Here is a 21,538-nt window from a genome sequence, read left to right as displayed (position 1 = left end):
ATTGAATTTATAGACCTTTTGTTTAGTTACCATGTCATATTGAGTGTGAAATTATTTTAGTTATGTTCTGTCTTTTCTATTTCCAGAGGAAAGTAAGAGGTGCTTTGCTCTTTGTATGCCAAACTTAGAATGTAAAAATAATATTTCTATGAACATTAGAAGTGAAACTCTTGATCATTCATCCTAGTAAAGGTCGGAGATTATGTTTTCAATACTAAGAAATTGAAAACCGGTTTTTAAATATGTCTTGTAATCAGAGATTTTCCCACTGTCCCCAGCCTAAACTCCTTGCTGGTGCACCGTCTGGGATGGCAGCCGTCAGCAAGGAGCCCCATAAAACAAATCCACGGAGAGCCATGTCATTGGAGGAGTGAGGCTTCCCATCTAGTTCAGCCTAGGTTAAAATGCTGGCTCTGGCTCTGTAGATAGCCTTGTGCAAATCTTTGTGATCCCGTGTCTTTGTCTGTAAAACAGGAGCCTTACTAGAATGAGGGGAAATCTAATAAAAGCATAGTGCCCCAAACACTCAGAAAAAGGTGATAGTGATGATTGTTATTACTGGAGAATGTATCATATTCTCAGATCATGGAAACTTCTTAGTATTACTATGTAATATTTTTTGTTTTTAGAATCAGACGAAACTATCCCCCTCCCCGGGAAGATACCATTTCCAAATATAAATGTTATTAATTGAATTCTTTTAAAATTGCAAATTGACATAAAGATAATAGGAGTGTTAGCATTAGCCCTAAGAGGAGGTGAGTGAAAAGTAAGGCAGGCATACTCAACGTGTTAGAATGTGATGTAGAAAATAGAGTAATTGTTTTGTCAGCATATACTCCACAGGAATCAGGATGAGACTGGCTGGGGCTTTTACTTCCAGGAGGAAAAATGGACAAAGACTTGGAAAAGAGCAAGGCATTCCACATGAGCACCACTTCATGGGCATTTCTGCTGTGGCCTGCACTTTCCTGCCCAGCAGAGAGCGGGCTTTGTGGAACACTGCCTGGGCGTGTGTGTGGAGAGACACACTGTTGGTGGGGAAGGCCTCCCATGCTCTGCTTAGGGAGTGTTATCCACAGGCAGACTTGGGAAAGCCAACTTTATTTCCTCTTGGTTGGAATCCCACTTTGAGGATTATGATTTGAGTCTTGAAGTCCTGTTGGGAGTGAATTCTGTGCTGCTATCTTCATATTCTTCTAGTGACTGTGGCTTGAAGCCTCCTCAAATACTTGAAATACTCAGAAAACTCAGATAAAAAGTAGGACATTGGACTTGCCAACATGGAATTTTGCAGGAGGATTTCCTCCCTTAGAACAAGAGTTTGGTGGCCTTTAAGTCTTTTCATTTAGGTTGTGTGAATTAGTGGAGGGAATCTTAAGCAAAGGAATCGAAGACTAAGTAATCAGTATTCATCTCAGTGTATTAAAGTATTCTGGGATTTGTGGTGATGAGGTTTTAAAGAGTGTTTATCCTGAATTGCTTTTTTTTTTTTTTTTGGAAGTTGGATATTGATGGACAGATAGACTCTATTCATCTATTCCTGTCACCAAGGCAGGTGCACTTGCTTTTGGATATGTTAGCAGCTATTGCTGGACCAGGCAAGTATGGCAATATGCAACTCTGTTGTTATTTTTAATTATTTAAAGCTTTATAGATTCTGTGTTTCTTAGCTAGTTGCTTAAAGCTACTGCAGAGCTCTGGTTAATATTAAATAGTGGAAATTCTGCATTGACTGTGGCATGAAGTTGCTGTTGGTGTTGGACAAGTGGGTTTTGGGAGAGAGATGAGTGATTGAATGACTCCAAATTTAATTACTGTTTTGCTTTCTTTTCTGTATTTGTAGAAAATTCTAGCAAAATAGGGTTAGCTAATAAAGATAGAAAAAACCGACCCATGCAGCAAGAAGATGAATATCGAATTCAGATGGAATTAAACCGGTATTACCTGAGGAAAGATTCCCTCTCCGTGGGTGTATCTTCAGAGCAAAGCTTTTACGAGACAGAATCCGCTCGTACACCTTCTAGCCGTGGTAAGCCACTAAAACAATTGACGCTGGATTCCTACAACGTCATCACAGAGCAAAGTCAACTTAATTTGGCTGTTGTGAAATGGAGTTTAGTAATGAAAGAACAGAAAATCTGTGATGTAAGAAGGTTTAAATTTATGTTGATCTACCCGCAGCCTTACAGTGATGTGCTGGCGCACGTATCTTTTTTTGATTGTGTAATCTCGCTTTGTAAATCACAATTTCTTTTTTTTTTTTTAGTCAATTTACAAAAATGTCAATTTTTACAAAAGATAAATTGGGGTAATTATTCATTTTGTCAAATTCTTACATGCTCGTATAATGATTTACGGTTAGATGCCCTTAAATGGAACCTTTTTTTTCTGCTCTTCCATTAATTACACGTAAATACAGTCTTTCCCCAGTTTACTTTGCATTTTTACAGGTGTTTTAGAATGTTTAGTGCTAATACTTTAAATAATAAGAATCAATTTAAGTACAGAATGTTGAACTAAATAAGTTAAAAACTAAATTAAAAGTCTACTCAACAAATTTTGGTTGTAACAAACTTCATTTCCATGAGGGTAAGCCAACCACCAGGAAGAAGTGAAATGTAAATAGAATTCTAGATAATACATTCAGGTATTTTTTTGTTTTTGTTTTCTAAAGAGCTGTATTCATATGAAACCAGAGATTGCAAGATCTTTATACTATTTTAAAGTTGGATTTTAACTTCTAAATTGTCATGTGACTCTTTAAAACATACTACGTAGTACTGCAAATCCTATATTAAAAAAAAAACAAACCCAAAAAACAAGTTCACTAGTAGGATAGCATAACCTCTTGTTAACTTGCTTCTGGTTGAGTTTTTACTATGCCATTTCTATCTTGGATCCTCACAAATGACCCCGTCAGAAGTAACGTAAATTGTAGGGCGTCACTGTGTTTCAGATAATGCGATCCGAAGAAAGAATATTATATTGATGTATGTTAACTGACTTTAAAGACATGAATTATACAATTGACAAGGTTTAATTCTCTCTAGAAGAAGAAGTTTTCTTCTCCATGGCTGATATGGACATGTCCCACAGTCTCTCTTCTCTTCCACCTCTGGGAGACCCTCCAAATATGGACCTTGAGTTATCATTAACTAGTACCTACACAAATACTCCAGCGGGGTCTCCATTAAGTACTACTGTGGTAAAGTATTATTTAAGTTTTGTTCTATTCTTGAAACTTGGCTTCTGAAATTCTACACTTTATTCACGTGATTTAAAAAAAATTCTTTTACAGCTTCAGCCAACATGGGGAGATTTCCTTGAACATCATAAGGAACAGCCAGTAAGAGGGTCCGCATTGCCAACCAACCTGGTTCACCCACCAAATTTACAGAAGACTTGTAAGTAGTGTAAGATGCTTATGGTAGTTTTCCACTGGAATTTAAAAAAAAGAAAAAAGAAATTGTTTCTTTCTAGAAAATGCCATTCTACTGCTGCTTTTCTTTCCCTCTATAAAGTTTTTTTTTTTTTTTTTTTTTTTTATCTAGGCCAATTAACAAAGTTTAGAAAGAAAATATGAAGAAGCATGGTTGGACAGCTCACCATGGAATATTTTAGAATAGTTGCCCATTCGTTGTAGTCTTTGTGTATTTAAATATTTTTCAGTAAAAAGTAAACTGTAAGTTCCATATTATTGCAGTTTAGGAATCTTAATCAACCATCGATACTTGTTCCATTGTTTACACTTTTCCTTGAAAGAGAACCTCTGTTCTTTTCTCCGCAAAATTTAATTGAAATAGACACAAGGCTTAAAGGAAAATCTGGTGAGCAGCTTTTGGGTTAATCTGAGACTTTTCCAGTATAGTTTTATTAATGCGAAACTTCTGTTCATATGTTTCTTTTTGATGCTTCAAGTATCAAGGATCCTGGATATCAAATGTAGAAAGATAACAGTTTATCTTACTTGTTTAATGTCAAATATCATTCAAACTGTTGTGTGATCACCTGCTTTTTACAACTAACACATGAGTAAATGTTTTATAATTTTGATATAATGGATTGTTGTTAAGTATTACATTTTATGTATGTAATTTTAACCCATGTGTTTCAGCTCTCCCATCTAGATCTGTTTCAGTGGATGAATCTAGGCCTGAACTTATTTTTAGATTAGCTGTGGGAACTTTTTCCATCTCTGTACTTCACATCGACCCTTTATCTCCACCTGAAACGTCACTGAACCTCAATCCATTGACACCTTTGGCGATAGCTTTCTTTACCTGCATAGAAAAGACTGACTCAGCAACATTTTCAACAGATGATTTTAAGTCTTTCCGAGCAGTATTTGCAGAAGCCTGCAAACATGATCACCTCAGGTAAATTCTCTCATGTTTATTAATGATGCTTGAAAAAGAACCAGATGGGGACTTTTTTTTATCAACCTATCTCTGTTTTCCTGATTCTCATTTTATTTGTAAATGAGGGAATGAGTGAGGTTTTCTTGCAGTGCTACGAAGATGCTTAATATAGAATCTCTCATTCAGGTTACTTGGCATGCAAAACTACTCACGTATAAGATTGAGATAATCTGGAGTTTTCTCTGCTGTTGACAATTCTTTTTTTTAAGATTTTTTTTTTTAATTCATTTGAGAGAGAGAGAGAGAGCACAAGTGAGAACATGAGCAAGGGGGAGGGGTAAAGGGAGAGGAGGAAGCAGACTCCCTGCTGAGCTGGGAGCCCAATGTGGGACTAGATCCCAGGACCCCGGGATCATGACCTGAGCCAAAGGGAGACACTTAACCCACTGAGCCACCCAGGCACCCCTGACAATTTTTCTTTTTCACCACATTTTGCCAATTAAAATATCGACACCATTATAATCATAAAAATAGTTCTTATTGTTACTGGCCCTCAGCAGAGATGGCGGTGCTGGTGAGAGTGGAGTAAGCTGATGAGAAGGGACGTGGACACAACATGACCCCCATGCCACTGTCATGGGGGTGGGGAAGAGTGCTAAGGCTGACCCCGAGCCTGGATGCTACACTTTCAATTTCTGCTTTAAAAAGTTAAAGCCATCTGGGGGCACATGGGTGACCCAGTTGGTTAAGTGTCCAGCTCTTGATCTCAGCTCAAGTCTTGATGTCAGGGTCTTGAGTTCAAGCCCCAAATAAAACAACAACAACAAAATTTTATTAAAAAAAAAAATTAAAGCTGTTCAAATAGCCAGTGATCCTTTCATGGGTTGAGTCCTAATGGATGAGGAGATAATTAAATTTGTACGTATAATATTGTTAATATGTAAACATTGCTTATTTTAACATTACAGTGATCTTTCAATCATATTTTATGCAACAGTTTAGGCACGTATACTAATATTTTTAGAAAAGTTTGGCCTTTTAATTTTACTTGATTTTTTTTGAAGTATTGAAATTAATACACAGAGTAGTTTTTATACCTAGCTAAAAAAACTCTACAAGTTAAGACCATAGTATTTATAATTAAACTGTAAAAACATTTTGACAAAGTTTCAAATGTCTACCAATAGGAAACATAACAAAAGCAGCAAAAACAGGAAGACGACTTTCACTTGAGATCTGCTGACTGAAGGTTTTAAAATATTGCATGAGGCTTAAATAATTTTAAGAATCTATTACATGTATTTTACAAATTTGAAAGATTTTTGTCCACTGGAGTTTTAATTTTAAAATATCAAAGAAGGGAGGGCAGTGTTGGGAAATAAATATATCCTGGATAATTTCCTATCAGAAATTGCTTTCTTATGCCAGGGAATGGGAAATTTGAAGCAGTCTTTCGGTTAATACCCTTAGGAATATTAGTTATTACTAACAACTTGAGCTTGTCAGAATAGGTGGATAATTGGGCTTTAGTAACACTTGGGTACTATTCTTTGACACGTTGGTTAACCTAGAAGTATATAAATACTCTTAAATGCTTCGTTTTCTGTAATAGATTTATAGGTACTGGTATCAAAGTGACCTATGAACAGAGACAAAGATCAGCTTCGCGATATTTTAGTACTGATATGTCCATTGGGCAAATGGAACTTTTGGAGTGCCTGTTTCCAACGGATTCTCATTCTGTTCCTCCTCACTACACAGAGGTAAGTGCTAGATACTTTGTCCTTAGGATTATGCTTTAAATCTGCCTTCCTTTTAAAGAGTCTGATTACCAGCTATGATTTTCTTAAAAAAGTATAGGAGGTCGTAGAGGAGGGAAGTGTGCATGTGTGCCTGTGCACGCGTTTGTGTTCGTTGAAACATTTTAAAGTATGGCATTCAAAGTCATTGTAAGAGTGTGTTAGAATTTTTAGAGTTGACATGTTTTAGAATAGCAGACAGATTATGGGACAGATGACTTTATTTCACTAATTTGCCAGGCACTGTTAATTTCAGAAGAAGTCTGTTAAACACTGAATACCCGCAGTGTGCTAGTAAGCGCAGTTCAAGACAAGTAAAATGTCTTTTCTTCATTTATTATTAGTCTGATTTTTTTTTCCAATTCTAAAAGTGTGTGCTAGAGAAACTTTTCAAAGTTACCAAGATAACATTTATTGCTGTTACTTTGCCCTTGTGCATTTTTTTTATTTTCTTGGTCATTAATTTACTTGGATTCTCATGTACATTCTGCAGATGTGATACTAAGTCACAGAAATTAACTTGTCTTAGATTCACATTGCTTATAAATGACCAAAATGAATGGAAAATCAGCTTTCCTGACTTCAAAAAAGTCTTCCCAGTACTAGCACCTCTGTTAATTCATGGGATGAATTATAATTTAATATCTTACATTTATTTTGTCTTTGTTTGTAAGCTTTTAATGTTCCATTGCAAAGAGCGAACTGATTCCCATCCCCCTGTGTGTCTTCAGCTTCATTATAAGCATTCTGAGAATAAAGGACCCCAGGTAGGAAGCTTTATTGTGTGATTCCCACCTGTAAATTTTCATTTGATATGCATTTTGTCACAATCATACAGTTTCCACTTAATTTTGTAGTACTGTTGGTGATCATATTAATGTTTTCTTTTCTTTCTTTTTTTTTTTAAAGGGTAATCAGGCAAGACTTAGTTCTGTTCCTCAGAAGGCAGAATTACAAATTAAGCTAAATCCTGTGTTTTGTGAGCTGGATATCAGTATTGTGGACAGGTTAAATTCCTTGCTTCAACCACAAAAGCTTACTACGGTAGAAATGATGGCATCGCACATGTATACTTCATACAATAAACATATTAGTCTGGTAAGTATTCAGAACATTACAGATACTAATTATAGCTAGCTAATAGGCTTATTGGAATCGTTTCTGAGCTTAAGTATTCTTAATAGATTAAATAGCATATATTATTAAAACAGCATTACTCATAATGAAAAGATGGAGACTTTTATGTCTAGATGGTAGACTAGCTGAATAAGTTTTGCTAATATATTGAGTGAAATTTTATGTGGCTGTTTTGAATGATGGTTATAAAGATGGTATAGCAACATGAAGAAAGCTCATGAAGGAGTATTAAGATAAAAAGTGAAACATTGTATTCCACAGAAACTTTTATTACAGCTGTGTAAAAAAAAATTGAGGTATGGAGAAAGAATGAATAGAAATATACCAGATGTACTGTATGGTGAGTAACATAATATAATAAAAAAAATAAAAAAATAAAAAGAAATATACCAGTTGGTAGCATTGATTATGTTAGAGTGTAGAATTAGATTTCCTTTCCCTCTCTGTTTATCTGAACTTTATACATCAGCGATTATAATATCTGCACAAAGTTTATTCACACATTTAGTAAACTACCTGATCTACCTATAAAATGTAGCCCATGTATTGGGAGGTACGCTTTTTTTTTTTTTTTTTTGGGGGTTAAAAAAATTTTTTTTTAATATTTTTTTATTATGTTAGTCACCATACAGTACATCCCTGGTTTTTGATGTAAAGTTCGATGATTCATTAGTTGCGTATAACACCCAGTGCACCATGCAATACGTGCCCTCCTTACTACCCATCACCAGCCTATCCCATTCCCCCACCCCCTCCCCTCTGAAGCCTGCAGTTTGGGAGGTACGCTTTTAAAAGTGGGAACATAATTTATAGCGTTGTGTTATGGAGCCTCACGTGAGGTCATTTTTACTTAGATCTGTCTGGTGCACGGTGTCTTTTCTAAGCAATTCAAGTAAGTCAGATTTGCATGAAATCTGTTAGGAGTTTTGGGCTGGAATTGGGGGACTCTCAGACCAGGAACAGATAGAGACAACTTTGGTTAAAAAGAAAAGGGAAGAGCTATTTTTCTCCTTACTTGTTTCTCCCTTAATTAGTGGTGGGTATTCACATTAAATCAGCATTCTTTATTTTTTGTTGTCACCAATTACTAGTTATTTCAAGTTCTGTGGGGCTGGTGTGCATATTTTCTGTTAGCCGTATCTATGATGGTTTAATCTCTTGGGTTATTTTTGCTGGGGGGGGGTTAGTATTACAAAGTACAAGAGGGGAGAGAAAGCATAGATGTGCTAAAAATCCCAGTCTGGGGTAAGAAAAGAACTCCCTAATCCAGGAGGTTAGACACTGATTCCTAACTGGGGGAGTGTTATCACCTGCAGTGTGCTCTGGGCTAAAGCTTTATAAACTTCAGTACATTTTAGAAAAAAACAAAACAAAACCAAAAAACAAATACGTTCTCTGAAAATGTTCTTCGATCCTTCTGTTGTAACATGGCTTTGAGTAGAGGGTGCATATGTGTCTTGGTTTTTAAGGGTTATTTGATGGGCTCGTGTCCTTGGGTTGGATGGGAGCTCAGAGTGAGTCATTTGGAGAATACTTAGAACTTAGGCTGTGCCAGGCTCTAGGCTTAGTCCTGGAAATATAAAGTTAAGTTGGGGATGGGCCCTTGCATTTGGCATAATCTATCTTATTTCACATAAAGTCTTTAAAGTAGGATGTTAGTAGATAAATCCTTCAGATTGAATGTTGAATTGATTTTTAACTATATTGGATTTATTGATAACCTAATTTACATGCTGTTTTTGGTCTATAGGAATGTATACATCTATAGCACCTGTGTCTTCACTTTGGTTCAGTTTATATTTTGATTGATTGATTTTGACTTGATTTAATTTTTGCCAGTTATTTGAAGTTTTATCAATGGCTATTACATTATAAAATTTCATTACACTAAATTTTTATGGTAGTAGCTAATTTGAATTGTATTTTAATGCATTATACTGAATGAGGAAATAGTGATTATACATATTGTAATGTTGAATATTAATGTCATTTATGTTTACCTAATTTGATGCTTTGACATATTTTTGATATTTTGTGTTTTAGCACAAGGCTTTCACTGAAGTATTTCTGGATGATTCACATAATCCTGCAAATTGTCGGATATCAGTACAAGTTGTCACGCCGGCGTTAAACCTTTCTGTTCGCTTCCCAATACCTGATCTTCGGTCAGATCAAGAAAGAGGACCGTGGTTTAAGAAGTCACTTCAGAAGGAGATCCTTCATTTAGCATTCACAGACCTAGAATTTAAGACTGAATTTATAGGAGGATCAACCCCAGAACAAAGTAAATTGGAGCTTACCTTTAGAGAATTAGTAGGTAAGATCGAACGTGCCGGTAAGACAGCCAGACCAGAAACAAACAACTACTCAAGCAAATTTCACGAGAAAGTATATGGCAGCTCCCAACACAGTAACATCAGACACTGTGAGAAAGCAAGAGCAAAGCCTTCTTTCCACTATTGTATACCAATATGTGATAGAATTAACTTTTTAAAAATTACTAAGCATGATTATCCCCTTCATTAAAATACTTTCTACAGGGAGTATAGTGCTTTAGCTTAGATTTTTTTTTTTTTTTTAAGACTTTATTTGAGAGAGAGGGAGGGAGATGGAGAGGGTAGAAGAGAGCGAGAGCAAGCACACGTGCAAGAGAGCATGAATAAAGGAGGGGGCAGAGGAAGAGGGAGAAGCAGGCTTCCCGCTGAGCGGGGAGCCTGACAGGGGGCTGGATCCCAGGACTGAAGGCAGATGCTTAACTGCCTGAGCCACCCAGGCGCCCTTTTAGCTTACATTTTTATTGCCACCTGACTACTTACTTGTTGTAAGGCTGAAAGTAACCAGAATTTCTTGAGTGTCACTCTGTGTTAGGTACTGTACTAAGCACTTCACACACATTACTGGTTTCCTGTCATCATCATGGTTATGGTAGGCTTATTATTTCCAATTATTTTTATCACTTATAAGTGAGGAATTCATAGATTTAGGAAGAGGTACCTTCTGAGACCATGGGGTGGTAAATGGCAGAATCAGGATTCAAACTGAAGTCTCACACTTTAGCTTTCAATCATACTGATCTCTGGTGACTTTTCTTTGTAAAACCTATTGACAGTTTTTCTGTATTTGCTTTTGTCATCTAACAGAATATATACTCACTTAGGGTAAACCAGTTCTATGAGGAACTCTGGAAGATTCTGACGTTTTATTTGTGGTTCCTAAACGATCTGCCTCTGCCACCACACCCCATAACCATACCCTCCCCTGCCACCCTCTCCTGCTCTTCCATCTCGGAATAGGCTGCCAGGTTTTTTTCCTTGCTCTGAGTTTTACATGTCTTTAGAGATACTTACAGTTGACCTGCTGCTGATGACTTCATGAAAGGGTCTGTAGGGGTTGTCTGATCTTATCCACAGTGGGAACAAACTCATTATTCTGGACGAAAGTCATTCTTTGTAAAATGGACTGCAAAAGCATACATAGGGGTTATTGTAAATGGAAGTAATTCTTAAAGTGCTTTGTACAAAACATTTAAGAAACATAGTTATTATCTCTGTGTTCCTAGATTAACCATATAAACTTTTATGTAGATAAGCATTCAGTGGCAGTAAGTGGGAGCTGCCGTTTTTACTATGTCACAATTATGCACCTGACCCATAAAACTTGGTAGCTCAGAATTTGAGCTTGAACAGAAGACATCGTCTTTATCTGCTCCTCCTGTCTCCCCACAGGTACCCATGAAATAGGTACAAAAGAATAAGTGCTGTGCAACTTAATGCTGCCCTATGTCCCTGATTTAGAAGATCTTTGCTTGTGTTAGGAGGAAACTATCTCTTCTTTCAGCGCTTGGGAAGAAATGCGTTTTAGTTAATCGGTCTTGTTTTATTAGGGTCATTCCAGGAAGATAAAGGAGAACCATCTGTGAAGTTTTTCCATGTGTCTAGCGGAGTGGATGGAGATACAGCGTCCTCAGATGACTTCGACTGGCCACGGTGAGTAAGCAGGTGTATATGGTAGACATGTAATGAGATCCTTTCAAAAATGCTGTGGTACTTTTTTTTTTTTTAAGATTTACTTAGAGTGTGTGTGGGTGGGGGGAGGGGCAGAGGGAGAGAGAGAATCTTAAGCAGACTCCATGTGCTGACCGGGAGCCCCACACGGGGCTTGATCTCAGGACCCTGAGATTATGACCTGAACCAAAACCAAGAGTTGGTTGCTTAACTGATTGCACTACCCAGGTGCCTCTGCTGTAGTACTTTTAATCGACATTTTGGCTATTAATTTAAAAATAGCCCTGATGAGAGAACACAGAGAAGGATGGACAAGTTAAATTGAAAAATGCATATTGAGTGTACTGCTCTGTGAAAGGTGTCTGTCAATGTTGTGAGAGATGGAGGTATGAGGTATAAAATGTGTTCCCTGGTCTCAGGTTACCCTGTTTGATTAGGGGACAAAAGAACCATTAACCATTTAAAAAAAAATAGTTCAGGGCTACAGTAGAAGACTTACATGGCATCATTTGGTTAGTTGTCCAGTGAATTTTATAGTCCATGATTGGTTTAGGACACTGTTTTTCAAATCTGGGGAGCCTTTACAAAATATGGACTCACGGGCCCCACCCTGAGATTTTGGGATAGAGCCTGGGTGTCAGGATAGTCTAAAAATTATACCAGGTGATTCCAGTGTGCAGGTAGCTGTCAAGAATCACTGCTTCACGGGGCGCCTGGGTGGCACAGCGGTTAAGCGTCTGCCTTCGGCTCAGGGCGTGATCCCGGAGTTATGGGATCGAGCCCCACATCAGGCTCCTCTGCTATGAGCCTGCTTCTTCCTCTCCCACTCCCCCTGTGTGTTCCCTCTCTCGCTGGCTGTCTCTATCTCTGTCAAAGAAATAAATTAAAAAAAATCTTTAAAAAAAAAAAAAAAAAGAATCACTGCTTCAGGATTTCTTAGAATTAATAAAGTAATTATTATATTTATTAGAGATTATTAATCATTAACATATTTGTTAGTCATTATATATTGTAACAAGACTATTAATTTAATAGCCTGCTAGTGGGCTTGGATATATTTAAAAGGACTTAGTTTACTTGAAATGACTTTTTATTATATTAAAAACTGACTATTTGATACCTGAGAATTAAAGTGACCTTTTTGTGTGCTATTTCCCCTCCAGCCTTCTTTATACCTGCCCCTGGGTATCAGACCTAGCAGGCTCTTAGGATGGGTGTGATCAGGACGTGCCTGAGAATGAGCAGTTTAGTGCATGAGTTTTCATCACACAGTTTACATTAGGACGTCTCTAAATTAGGAAAGTCATGATTGTTCCTAATGGGAACCAACTGGCATCGCTTATTTAGGGGGAAGAACCATTGTAGGTGCCCCACAGTGGCTTGGTTTGAAGGCACCGGGCCTCCTCACGACAGTGTTGGGAAGGAAACTGCAGAGCCTTTGCTAGTGATGTGCAGGGAGTGGGAAAGCAGGGGCCCAGGGCAGCTTACCTCGGGCTGTAGCTCAGTACAGCAACAAGGCAAGCCTTTCGTTACCGAAATTCCTAAAGGAAAATGCTGCTTTGTTGTTGCAGTTCTAAGTTATTCTCTTATCAGCTTCTCTTTTTCCATTTGAACAATTTCTATGACGGAAGGTCTCTTAGAGAATGTGTAATATTCTATAATAGCAGAACAGACCCCAGAAGCAGTTGGTTTCATGAAAATAAATAGAATTCTTAGGTAAAATTTGCCAGCTGTTAATGAAATTGAAAGATAACCTTTTATCCACACAAAGTCAGATTTTCAGTTAGCCAAGTATGAAATGTTAATGCCCTTCTTTTGTTTCATCCATTCGACGTTTTGAAGTTTGTAGCACCCTCAGAAGTGCCTACATGAGACATAATTAGACTTCATAGAGAAGCTGAATCCTATCGTCATTGGTCTTTGTATCCGAGTGTAGAAAGGTTAAAGCCTTGCTGTTCACGCTGAGACCTTGATTTTTTAAATTGTCTTTGCTGTCAGAATTGTACTGAAATTAAATCCGCCAGCTGTGCATTCCATTTTGGAGAGAATAGCAGCTGAGGAAGAAGAGAATGATGGCCGCTATCAGGAGGAGGAGGAAGGGGGTGCTCACTCCCTGAAGGACGTTTGTGATCTGCGAAGACCAGCCCCATCTCCCTTCTCCTCTCGTAGAGTCATGTTTGAAAACGAGCAGGTAAAATATGAGTGAGCAGCGAAGGAATTACCCTTTACCATGCAGCAGTCCTTTTCATTCTTTGTTTTTGAAGAAGCACTTTGTATACTGTTACGCTAGGCTCTTAACTCTAAGACTGAATAATATTTCCTTCTTTCTTGGTTAAAAGTTACATGCTTATTTGTTTGTTTACATATAAAGTCCCATGGATAGGGCAAGAAGATGCTACTATTATTTTAAACATGAAATGGTTATTTGATGCTTTTTTTGTACTAAACTATTGTATTTTAGATGGTGATGCCAGGAGACCCTGTGGAAATGACAGAGTTTCAAGATAAAGCAATCAGCAATTCTCACTATGTCCTGGAACTTATGTTACCCAACATTCATATAACACTACCTAATAAAAGCTTTTATGAGAAGCTTTATAATAGGTGAGTTTAAACACATTTAGTTGAGCCTTTGGGATTGGACTTTTCTGCCTAACTGCCTCACTGTTTCCCCACTTCCCCCTTTTCTTTCCTTGCTTTAGTATTATCTACCATCTCTGGGTACTTTGTGTGGTGTTGATTACAAAATTGTTAACTGTTACGATGGGCTGTTGTCATAGCAGAGTTTCCTAACCAGTGTGTCTGGTGACTGGGTTACTTGTATGTGAGATGTTTATTCCCTCCACCTTTGTTGGCTGTTTGCTCTCTGTCACCTTACCACAGAGTACTGAGCAAATGTCTTCTACGTGCTCAGTGACATGAAAAGAGTTGGGAGACCCCTGTATGGAGGGCCAGCAGGTGCTGGGGGAGACGAGTATGGGGGCTAGCAGGTGCCAGGGTGGAATCAGAATCCTAGAGTCTTTGTACAAGGAGCATCCCTTTTTCAGAGTTTAAAAAAGCATCTTGTTGGAATTATGTAACTCATGCTTGCCAACTTGTATATCACAATTTAAATTGATTACAAATATCCTTAATATACATACCGAGCAAATATGCTGAAATAAATAGCATTCTAGAGTTAAAAGAGCCTAGACTCTGAAGCCCTTCACAGCTTACCTGGCCTAAGCTCAGTTTCCTCATCTGTAAAACGTAGACAATACTTGAACCTCTCAAGGGGTTGTTTGGAGGATTAGACGATACAGCACTTGAGAAGTTCGGAGAATAGCGCCTGGCATACAGTAAGCACTCAGTAGTCATCTGGTACTGTCCTCCTTCCTGTCCACTGAAGGAATCACTTCTGTAGCATACCTGAAAGATGGTCATGTGCTTTTCTAGAAAAAGGTGTTCTTAGTGTCGGTCATCTCTAGCTTCTCATATGTAAGACACATGATTCTCCTTTGTGTTACTCTTTAGAAGCTGCACTGTTGTTTCTACTGTACACTTACTTGATATCAGATATCTCTGACCCTTCATTCTTTAACTGTTCCTATTAAGCCCCGGATCGTCTTACTGCCTACCAGTGACCAGGATTCTTGGTCTTAGAATCAGAAAACTAAGTTCCAGAATGATCTGCTTAGTTCATTTGTCTTGATGAGAGTCACAGGATAGTCCATTGAGGTGTAGGAAAAAATGTTAGTTCCTCTGTTTAACTTAAAAAAAAAAATCTTTTATTTTTTTAACGATTGATTTATTTTCGAGAGCATGTGCACAAGTGCAAAAGGGAGAGGGAGAAAGAATCTCAAGCAGACTCTGCCCTGAACATGGAGCCCCACATAGGACCCAATCCCATAACCCCAAGATCATGATCTGAGTTGAAACCAAGAACTGGCAGCTTAACTGACTGTGCCACCCACATGCCCCTAAAGTCTTTTGTATTTCTATATTTATTTTATATTATACTTAACGTATATAAGTAGAAACCTTTATAAATTCGTATCAGAAGGTTTTTACAGTTTTTTTTTCTTTTTTTTAGCTGTTACACATGATCTAAAGTTTAGAAAGCACTGATCTCTAGACCATTCTTCTTTTATGGTTAGGAATATTGACCAAGAGTTGACAGATGTGCGAGGCTAAGACTGAGCAAAACGAAACAGCTAGTTCAGGGTCTAGCCCAGAGGTCAGAAGAGCTTAATCCCGTTCTTTCTCTTTCTGCATTTGCTTGAGCAGGTGGCTGTTGGTTAAATTGGGACATCAGAACAGAAATATGCACCGTAAACATTCAGTTTATAAATATGTTCACTTAGGGGCGCCTGGGTGGCTCAGTCGTTAAGCATCTGCCTTCGGTTCAGGTTGTGATCCCAGGGTCCTGGGATCGAGCCCTGCATCGGGCTCCCCACTCAGCGGGAAGCGTGCTTCTCCCTCTCCCAGTCCTCCTGCTTGTGTTCCCTCTCTCTCTGTGTCTCTGTCTATCAAATAAATAAAATCTTAAAAAAAAAAATGTTCACTTACAACTTCTTTTTTAAATACAAGGCCTTTTTTTTTCTTCCTTTTAATATGAGCCATAGGTTGGAAGTTTTACACAAGGTATACCTGAAAGGTTTTGTCTACAATTTTCAGTTAGTGAAAAAATAGTTTCAAAGGAATCTGAGTGCAAAATCCTTCTCGGTTTTTAAGATTTTTTCCACCTCAGTCTGTATATTTAAGTCATCTGTTAGCATAATATTGAGTTAAAGTATATTTACAGCCATAAATACAGGTGAAATGAGCCCATTCAAGGCCAAACACAGTTGACACTTGGTGAATATACAGAACCTAGAGCTCACGTGATGGGAGCAGTCTTCGTAGGTGTGCTGGAGAGTAGTCCCAGGGAGCCAGGGGTTAGCATATAGGGGACATCTGTCAGTATGGCGGGTGGGGCCGTTGATTGCTCAAATCAGGGCACGAGAGAGTATCTGTTCTTCTGCAGAGTTGGTTAAAGAGCGGTTGCTGAAGAGTGTTTCTGTTCTACCTTACTCTGCGCACTTCTCTGGCTCTCGGGTATCTACAGATACATAAATGTTGAAGTGCTCCCTCACCCTGTGGATCTTCTAAATCACATATCTAAGTTCTTCAGGGTGTGACTTCTTTGCCCCTTATTTGGCTTTGAATAGGTCTATTTTTATTTTGAGTTAATATTTTATTTTTATTATTATTTTTCTGAGTTAATATTATTTTAAAGTTTTCACACATTCTCAAACTTACAGAGAAGTTGCACGTATAGAACAAAGAGGTTTTTTCCCCCCCTGAACCATCTGAGAGTAAGCCCCTGGCCTGCTGCCCGTCCCTGAGCACTTGAGTGTGTATTTCCCAAGGACAAGGATGTTCTCCTACATAATCATAATTCAGCCGTCAGAAGGAGAAAATTAATATTCTGCATTACCTAATCCTCACACCCCATTCGAGTTTTGCTAAATGTTTCAATATTGCCCTTTTATCTATATAATTTTTTAAATTTATTTTTAGTTTTTATTTTCATATGTTAAAAAAATAACTTTCTGATCAGGAGATACAACCGACTTCATACATTTTAAGATCTTGGTTTATATATGCAAACAATCATGGAACACTACATCAAAAACAAATGAAGTACTGTATGGTGACTAACATAATAAAAAAAAAGATCTTGGTTTATTCCTTTAGTGTCTTAGTCAACAGACTCTTTTTAGATAGACGGTCTCAGGTACACGAGAATTTTTTCCATTAAAGTCCTTTAGAGTAGACTCTAAACGAATTTCCACTAGCTTTGTTAAATCAGATATTGTCTATTATGTTTCAGGCCCATAGCCACAGAATCATGGTGATATGTCCTTAAATATTTTTTTTTTTTTAAGATTTATTTATTTGAGAGAGAGAGAGTCCCAAGCAGACTCCCCACTGAGTGAGGAGCCCAACCCAGGGCTCAGTTCCACAACCCTGAGATTATGACCTGAACTGAAATCAAGAGTTGGCCACTTAACTGACTGAGCCACCCAGGTGCCTTTGTGTCCTTAAATATCTTAAGTATTTTCTTTCTTGGTATTAGAAATATCATCCACTGTTTTACAGTATTAATGATATCAAGACTGTGTTTAGACCAAAATGTAAATAAGGAAAATGCAAAATCCCATAAAACTTAAATTTAAGAACTCCAGGTTTTACATAAAGTAATAGTTTCTCTAACCTATGAAGATATAAGGAATGGTTTAGGGAATAAGGTAAAAGGAAGGGCATTTCCTGAGAAAATTCTTCATTTTATATCTTCATTATTTATTTACAGCGGAGTTTAGAGTAAGAGCTGGGTTTAGACTCTTGTTTGTCCTGTGGGCACTGTACCCAAGAAGACAGTGAGCCAGTGAGTACCACAGTTTGGAGGCACAGCTGTCATTGTGTCTGAGATGAGACCTATTTCTGCCCAGTGTCTCTGGTGTTCTTCACCTACTGGTGGTTCCACACGGAGAGCTTTTAGGGTGAGGATTTCAGTCTACCGAGAGTCACGGTACTCAGTCCTGGTTTATACTTTCTAGGCTTCAGAAGCTTAGGGATTGGCCCGGGAAGTTCCTAGACAAGTGGCTTCTCACAGCAAGGGCCAGGGTTACGTCATCGCTTGGCACCTTGATTGGTATTCACACTAGGCTTTACGGTGAGTCTGTGCCTTTGGCAGTCCTGCCATGTGAGTCATCCACTGGTCCTTTCATCAAGCCCTCAGTGCGTGCTACGTGACAGCCACCGTGCTAGACACATATAAAGATGACCAGGACCTAAGGCCCTCTCTGAGAGGCTACAGTCTTGGAAAGGGAAGCAAGAAAATACTGTTACAGGCACCACGACTGAGTTATGTATGTGAAGGATTCACTGTGGGTCCAGATCTAACAACAGACTTCAGAGAGGACATAGTGAAGTCTGAGTAATTCTGAAAATGTAGAGCAGGGGTGATCATGTGGGGTGAGGGGGTAGGAGCAGGAGGGCATCTGAGTAGTGATAGATACTTCTTTGGAAAAGTAGGATGTGCTGGTAGTCTAGCTTGATGTGTACCACCCATTAATCACCAGTATTGACTTGGTGTGCAGCCAGTAGAGGGTTTCCTTTCTTTGTTCCCTGTTTCATATGCATTCTTAGTCCATGCACACTTCCCAGGGAAGTTGTGCTTTCTGTGGCAGAGAGAGAGAGAGAGAGAAAGCAGTTATCCTAGGAACAGTGAGTAATGAGAGCTGAACTGAGACCTGGAGGAGATCTGGGCTGTGGCCCCAGTCCTCCCACAAATTAGCTGTATGACCTTGGGCAAGGCGCTTAACCTTTATGAGGCAGTTGCTGTAAGTGTGAAGTGAGAGTAATGATTTTTCCTTGGCTGCCCCATGGGTTTGGGGGGGGGGTGTCAGATGGGACAGTGTGTGGTGTGTTACAGTTTACAGAGTGCTCTCCTGTGTGAACAGTCTTTCCTTTGTTCTTTACAGGTTTTTAAATTAACTTCCTCCTTTTAAGTGCATTTAGGTGTATGTAATTTGATACACACAACACAGGTAAAACCAGGGAGATAGGTAATTTAGTACTGAATTGTACAGATTCCTTTCTCACTGCAGTAGAACCGTATCAGTAGCTTTTCCATTGAAAGGACCTAATTAATGCTTTTAAAGAAAAAGCTGCTTTGTAGAATCTAATTTCTAATTCCCATTTAGAAAAATTATTATTCATTTGACTTCTTAAAGACATGTTCTTGAGTTTCCCTTCAGTTGAACTACGAGTCATGTATTTTTCAACTTTTGTTTTCCATAGGATCTTTAATGACTTGCTGCTGTGGGAACCAACAGCTCCTTCACCAGTGGAGACATTTGAAAATATTTCCTATGGTATTGGTCTTTCTGTAGCCAGTCAGCTGATTAATACCTTCAACAAAGATAGTTTTAGTCCATTTAAATCCACAGTTCACTACGGTAATATATTTTAAATTTGTTCTGACTTAAAATGCCGGGTTTATCAATAAAATAATAACCTTTTCAGTTGATAGATTTTAAAATGTTTCTTGGATATTTTCCCCTTGTAACTATATTTTATAATATCTTTTAGTAATTTATAGTAATTCTCCACTTTTATCTACATATTGAGAATATTATCAATTAAATATGTTATCTTTATAGTGATAGTATGTACATTAATTTCAGTGGGAAAGAAAAAAATACAGAAAATACATTTTTATTGTCATGCCAGATTCTTGGTATAAAAACAGGTTGTAGAATAAGTATTTTTGTGATAATATTCCAGTGGCTAGTTTATTTCCGTAGCTGTCAAAACCATATCACTCTGACATTTATTTCTCACAGATGAGGAAAGTGGATCTGAGGAGGAGACGTTGCAGTATTTTTCTACTGTCGATCCCAACTACCGTTCCCGTAGGAAAAAAAAACTAGACTCTCAGAACAAGAACTCGCAGAGTTTTCTCTCGGTTCTTCTGAGTATTAACCATGGACTAATGGCAGTGTTTACAGATGTCAGGGTAAGGATTTGCAGAGCCAAAGTGTTGTTTCAGGTATATCTTATTTTAAATGTGCCATGGTTACACCCGCCATCATCAAGGTAGCGGGAGGTTGTTTCAGTGCCCGAGGAAGGTTGGGGTTCTGAGTCACTCTGCAGTGACAGCAGCTTTGGAGAGCGAGCTTTTCACTGCGGATCATAAGACAAACCTTGTATGGACTTTTTTTGGCAAAGTGCTAGTTCTGCTGCTGAGGTGATCACTAGTAATTTACCTGTTACAGAGGAGGGTGAAGCACAGGGATTCATTCTGCAGAGGAGACCCCGCACAGCATTTCATGCCACCACGTTGTGTGGTTTGAGAATCAGACAGCTTTGCCGCCATGTGGGAGAATCCTCTAGGCTGAATCAGGAGGGAGCAACCCAAGGGGCATTCTGACTTTTCTTTTTTTATTTTTTTTTTTTTTATTTTATTTTTTTTTTTTTAAAGATTTTTTTTTATTTATTTGACAGAGATAGAGACAGCCAGCGAGAGAGGGAACACAAGCAGGGGGAGTGGGAGAGGAAGAAGCAGGCTCACAGCAGAGGAGCCTGATGTGGGGCTCGATCCCATAACGCCGGGATCACGCCCTGAGCCGAAGGCAGGCGCTTAACCGCTGTGCCACCCAGGCGCCCCCATTCTGACTTTTCTGCATTTAAATAATGACTTCTCCGTTTCTCTGATCTTTTTATTAGCAAGATAATGGAGAGCTGTTGGAAAATAAGCATGGCGAATTCTGGTTGGAGTTCAACAGTGGTTCCTTGTTTTGTGTGACCAAGTATGAAGGCTGTGATGACAAGCACTACATCTGCCTTCATTGCAGCAGTCTCAGTCTGTACCACAAAGGTAGGACACGTGCTGGATATGTGTTCTGTTCACCTATGTGAACCCATTTAAATTCTGTTTAATAAAGTTTTTTTTAAAGATTTTCGTTATTCGTTTGAGAGAAAGAGTGCGTGCGCCCTTGCGCGAGCTAGCACAGGGTGGGGGGAGGGGCAAAGGGAGAGGGAGAAGCATGCTCCCTACTGAGCAGGGAGCCGGATGTGGGGCTTGATCCCAGCGTCCTGGGTCATGATCTGAGCTGAAGGCAGATGCTTAATCAACTGAGCCACCCAGGTGGCCCCTAATAAAGAAAATCTATTGAGAACAGAACTCTCATATTAGAAATTTTCTGTGGGGTGTTTTTTTTTTTTTTTTATAATTTTTTATTATGTTANTGTTAATCACCATACAGTACATCCCCAGATTCCGATGTAAAGTTTGATGCTTCATTAGTTGCGTATAACACCCAGTGCACCATGCAATATGTGCCCTCCTTAATACCCATCACTGGCCTATCCCAATCTCCCACCTCCCTCCCCTCTGAAGCCCTCAGTTTGTTTCCCAGAGTCCATAGTCTCTCATGGTTGATTCCCCCTTCTGTTTACCCCCCTTCCTCCTTCCCTTTCTTCTTCTACCAATCTTCCTACTTCTTATGTTCCATAAATGAGTGAAACCATATGATAATTGTCTTTCTCTGCTTGACTTATTTCACTTAGCATTATCTCCTCCAGTGCCGTCCATGTTGCAGCAAATGTTGAGAAATCGTTCTTTTTGATGGCTGAGTAATATTCCATTGTATATATGGACCACAGCTTCATCCAGTCATCTGTTGAAGGGCATCTCGGCTCCTTCCAC

The 21,538-nt window shown here is 38.6% G+C and overlaps 1 protein-coding gene across 3 annotated transcripts in view; it reads left to right on the top strand.

The window, feature by feature from the left end:
- The window catches only part of ATG2B (autophagy related 2B), an 80,035-nt gene that overhangs the window by 27,424 nt on the left and 31,073 nt on the right, over positions 1–21,538 (top strand). For 2 of the 3 annotated variants that reach the window (XM_011216869.3, XM_002930135.4), the window contains exons 7-21: positions 1,505–1,601; positions 1,847–2,032; positions 3,054–3,208; positions 3,302–3,407; positions 4,118–4,379; positions 5,974–6,124; positions 6,835–6,927; positions 7,070–7,258; positions 9,341–9,614; positions 11,181–11,283; positions 13,300–13,492; positions 13,763–13,905; positions 19,129–19,286; positions 19,674–19,846; positions 20,557–20,707. In XM_011216869.3, coding sequence (XP_011215171.1) covers positions 1,505–1,601; positions 1,847–2,032; positions 3,054–3,208; positions 3,302–3,407; positions 4,118–4,379; positions 5,974–6,124; positions 6,835–6,927; positions 7,070–7,258; positions 9,341–9,614; positions 11,181–11,283; positions 13,300–13,492; positions 13,763–13,905; positions 19,129–19,286; positions 19,674–19,846; positions 20,557–20,707 — 2,434 coding nt within the window. The remainder of the gene's footprint in view (positions 1–1,504; positions 1,602–1,846; positions 2,033–3,053; positions 3,209–3,301; positions 3,408–4,117; positions 4,380–5,973; positions 6,125–6,834; positions 6,928–7,069; positions 7,259–9,340; positions 9,615–11,180; positions 11,284–13,299; positions 13,493–13,762; positions 13,906–19,128; positions 19,287–19,673; positions 19,847–20,556; positions 20,708–21,538) is intronic. The other variant, XM_019792975.2, reaches the window with a different exon arrangement.

This window comes from Ailuropoda melanoleuca, chromosome 14, assembly GCF_002007445.2.
Source record: "Ailuropoda melanoleuca isolate Jingjing chromosome 14, ASM200744v2, whole genome shotgun sequence".
Lineage (NCBI taxonomy): Eukaryota > Metazoa > Chordata > Mammalia > Carnivora > Ursidae > Ailuropoda > Ailuropoda melanoleuca.
Note: the sequence above shows the minus strand (reverse complement) of the source record. Positions and strands in the feature narration are given on the sequence as shown.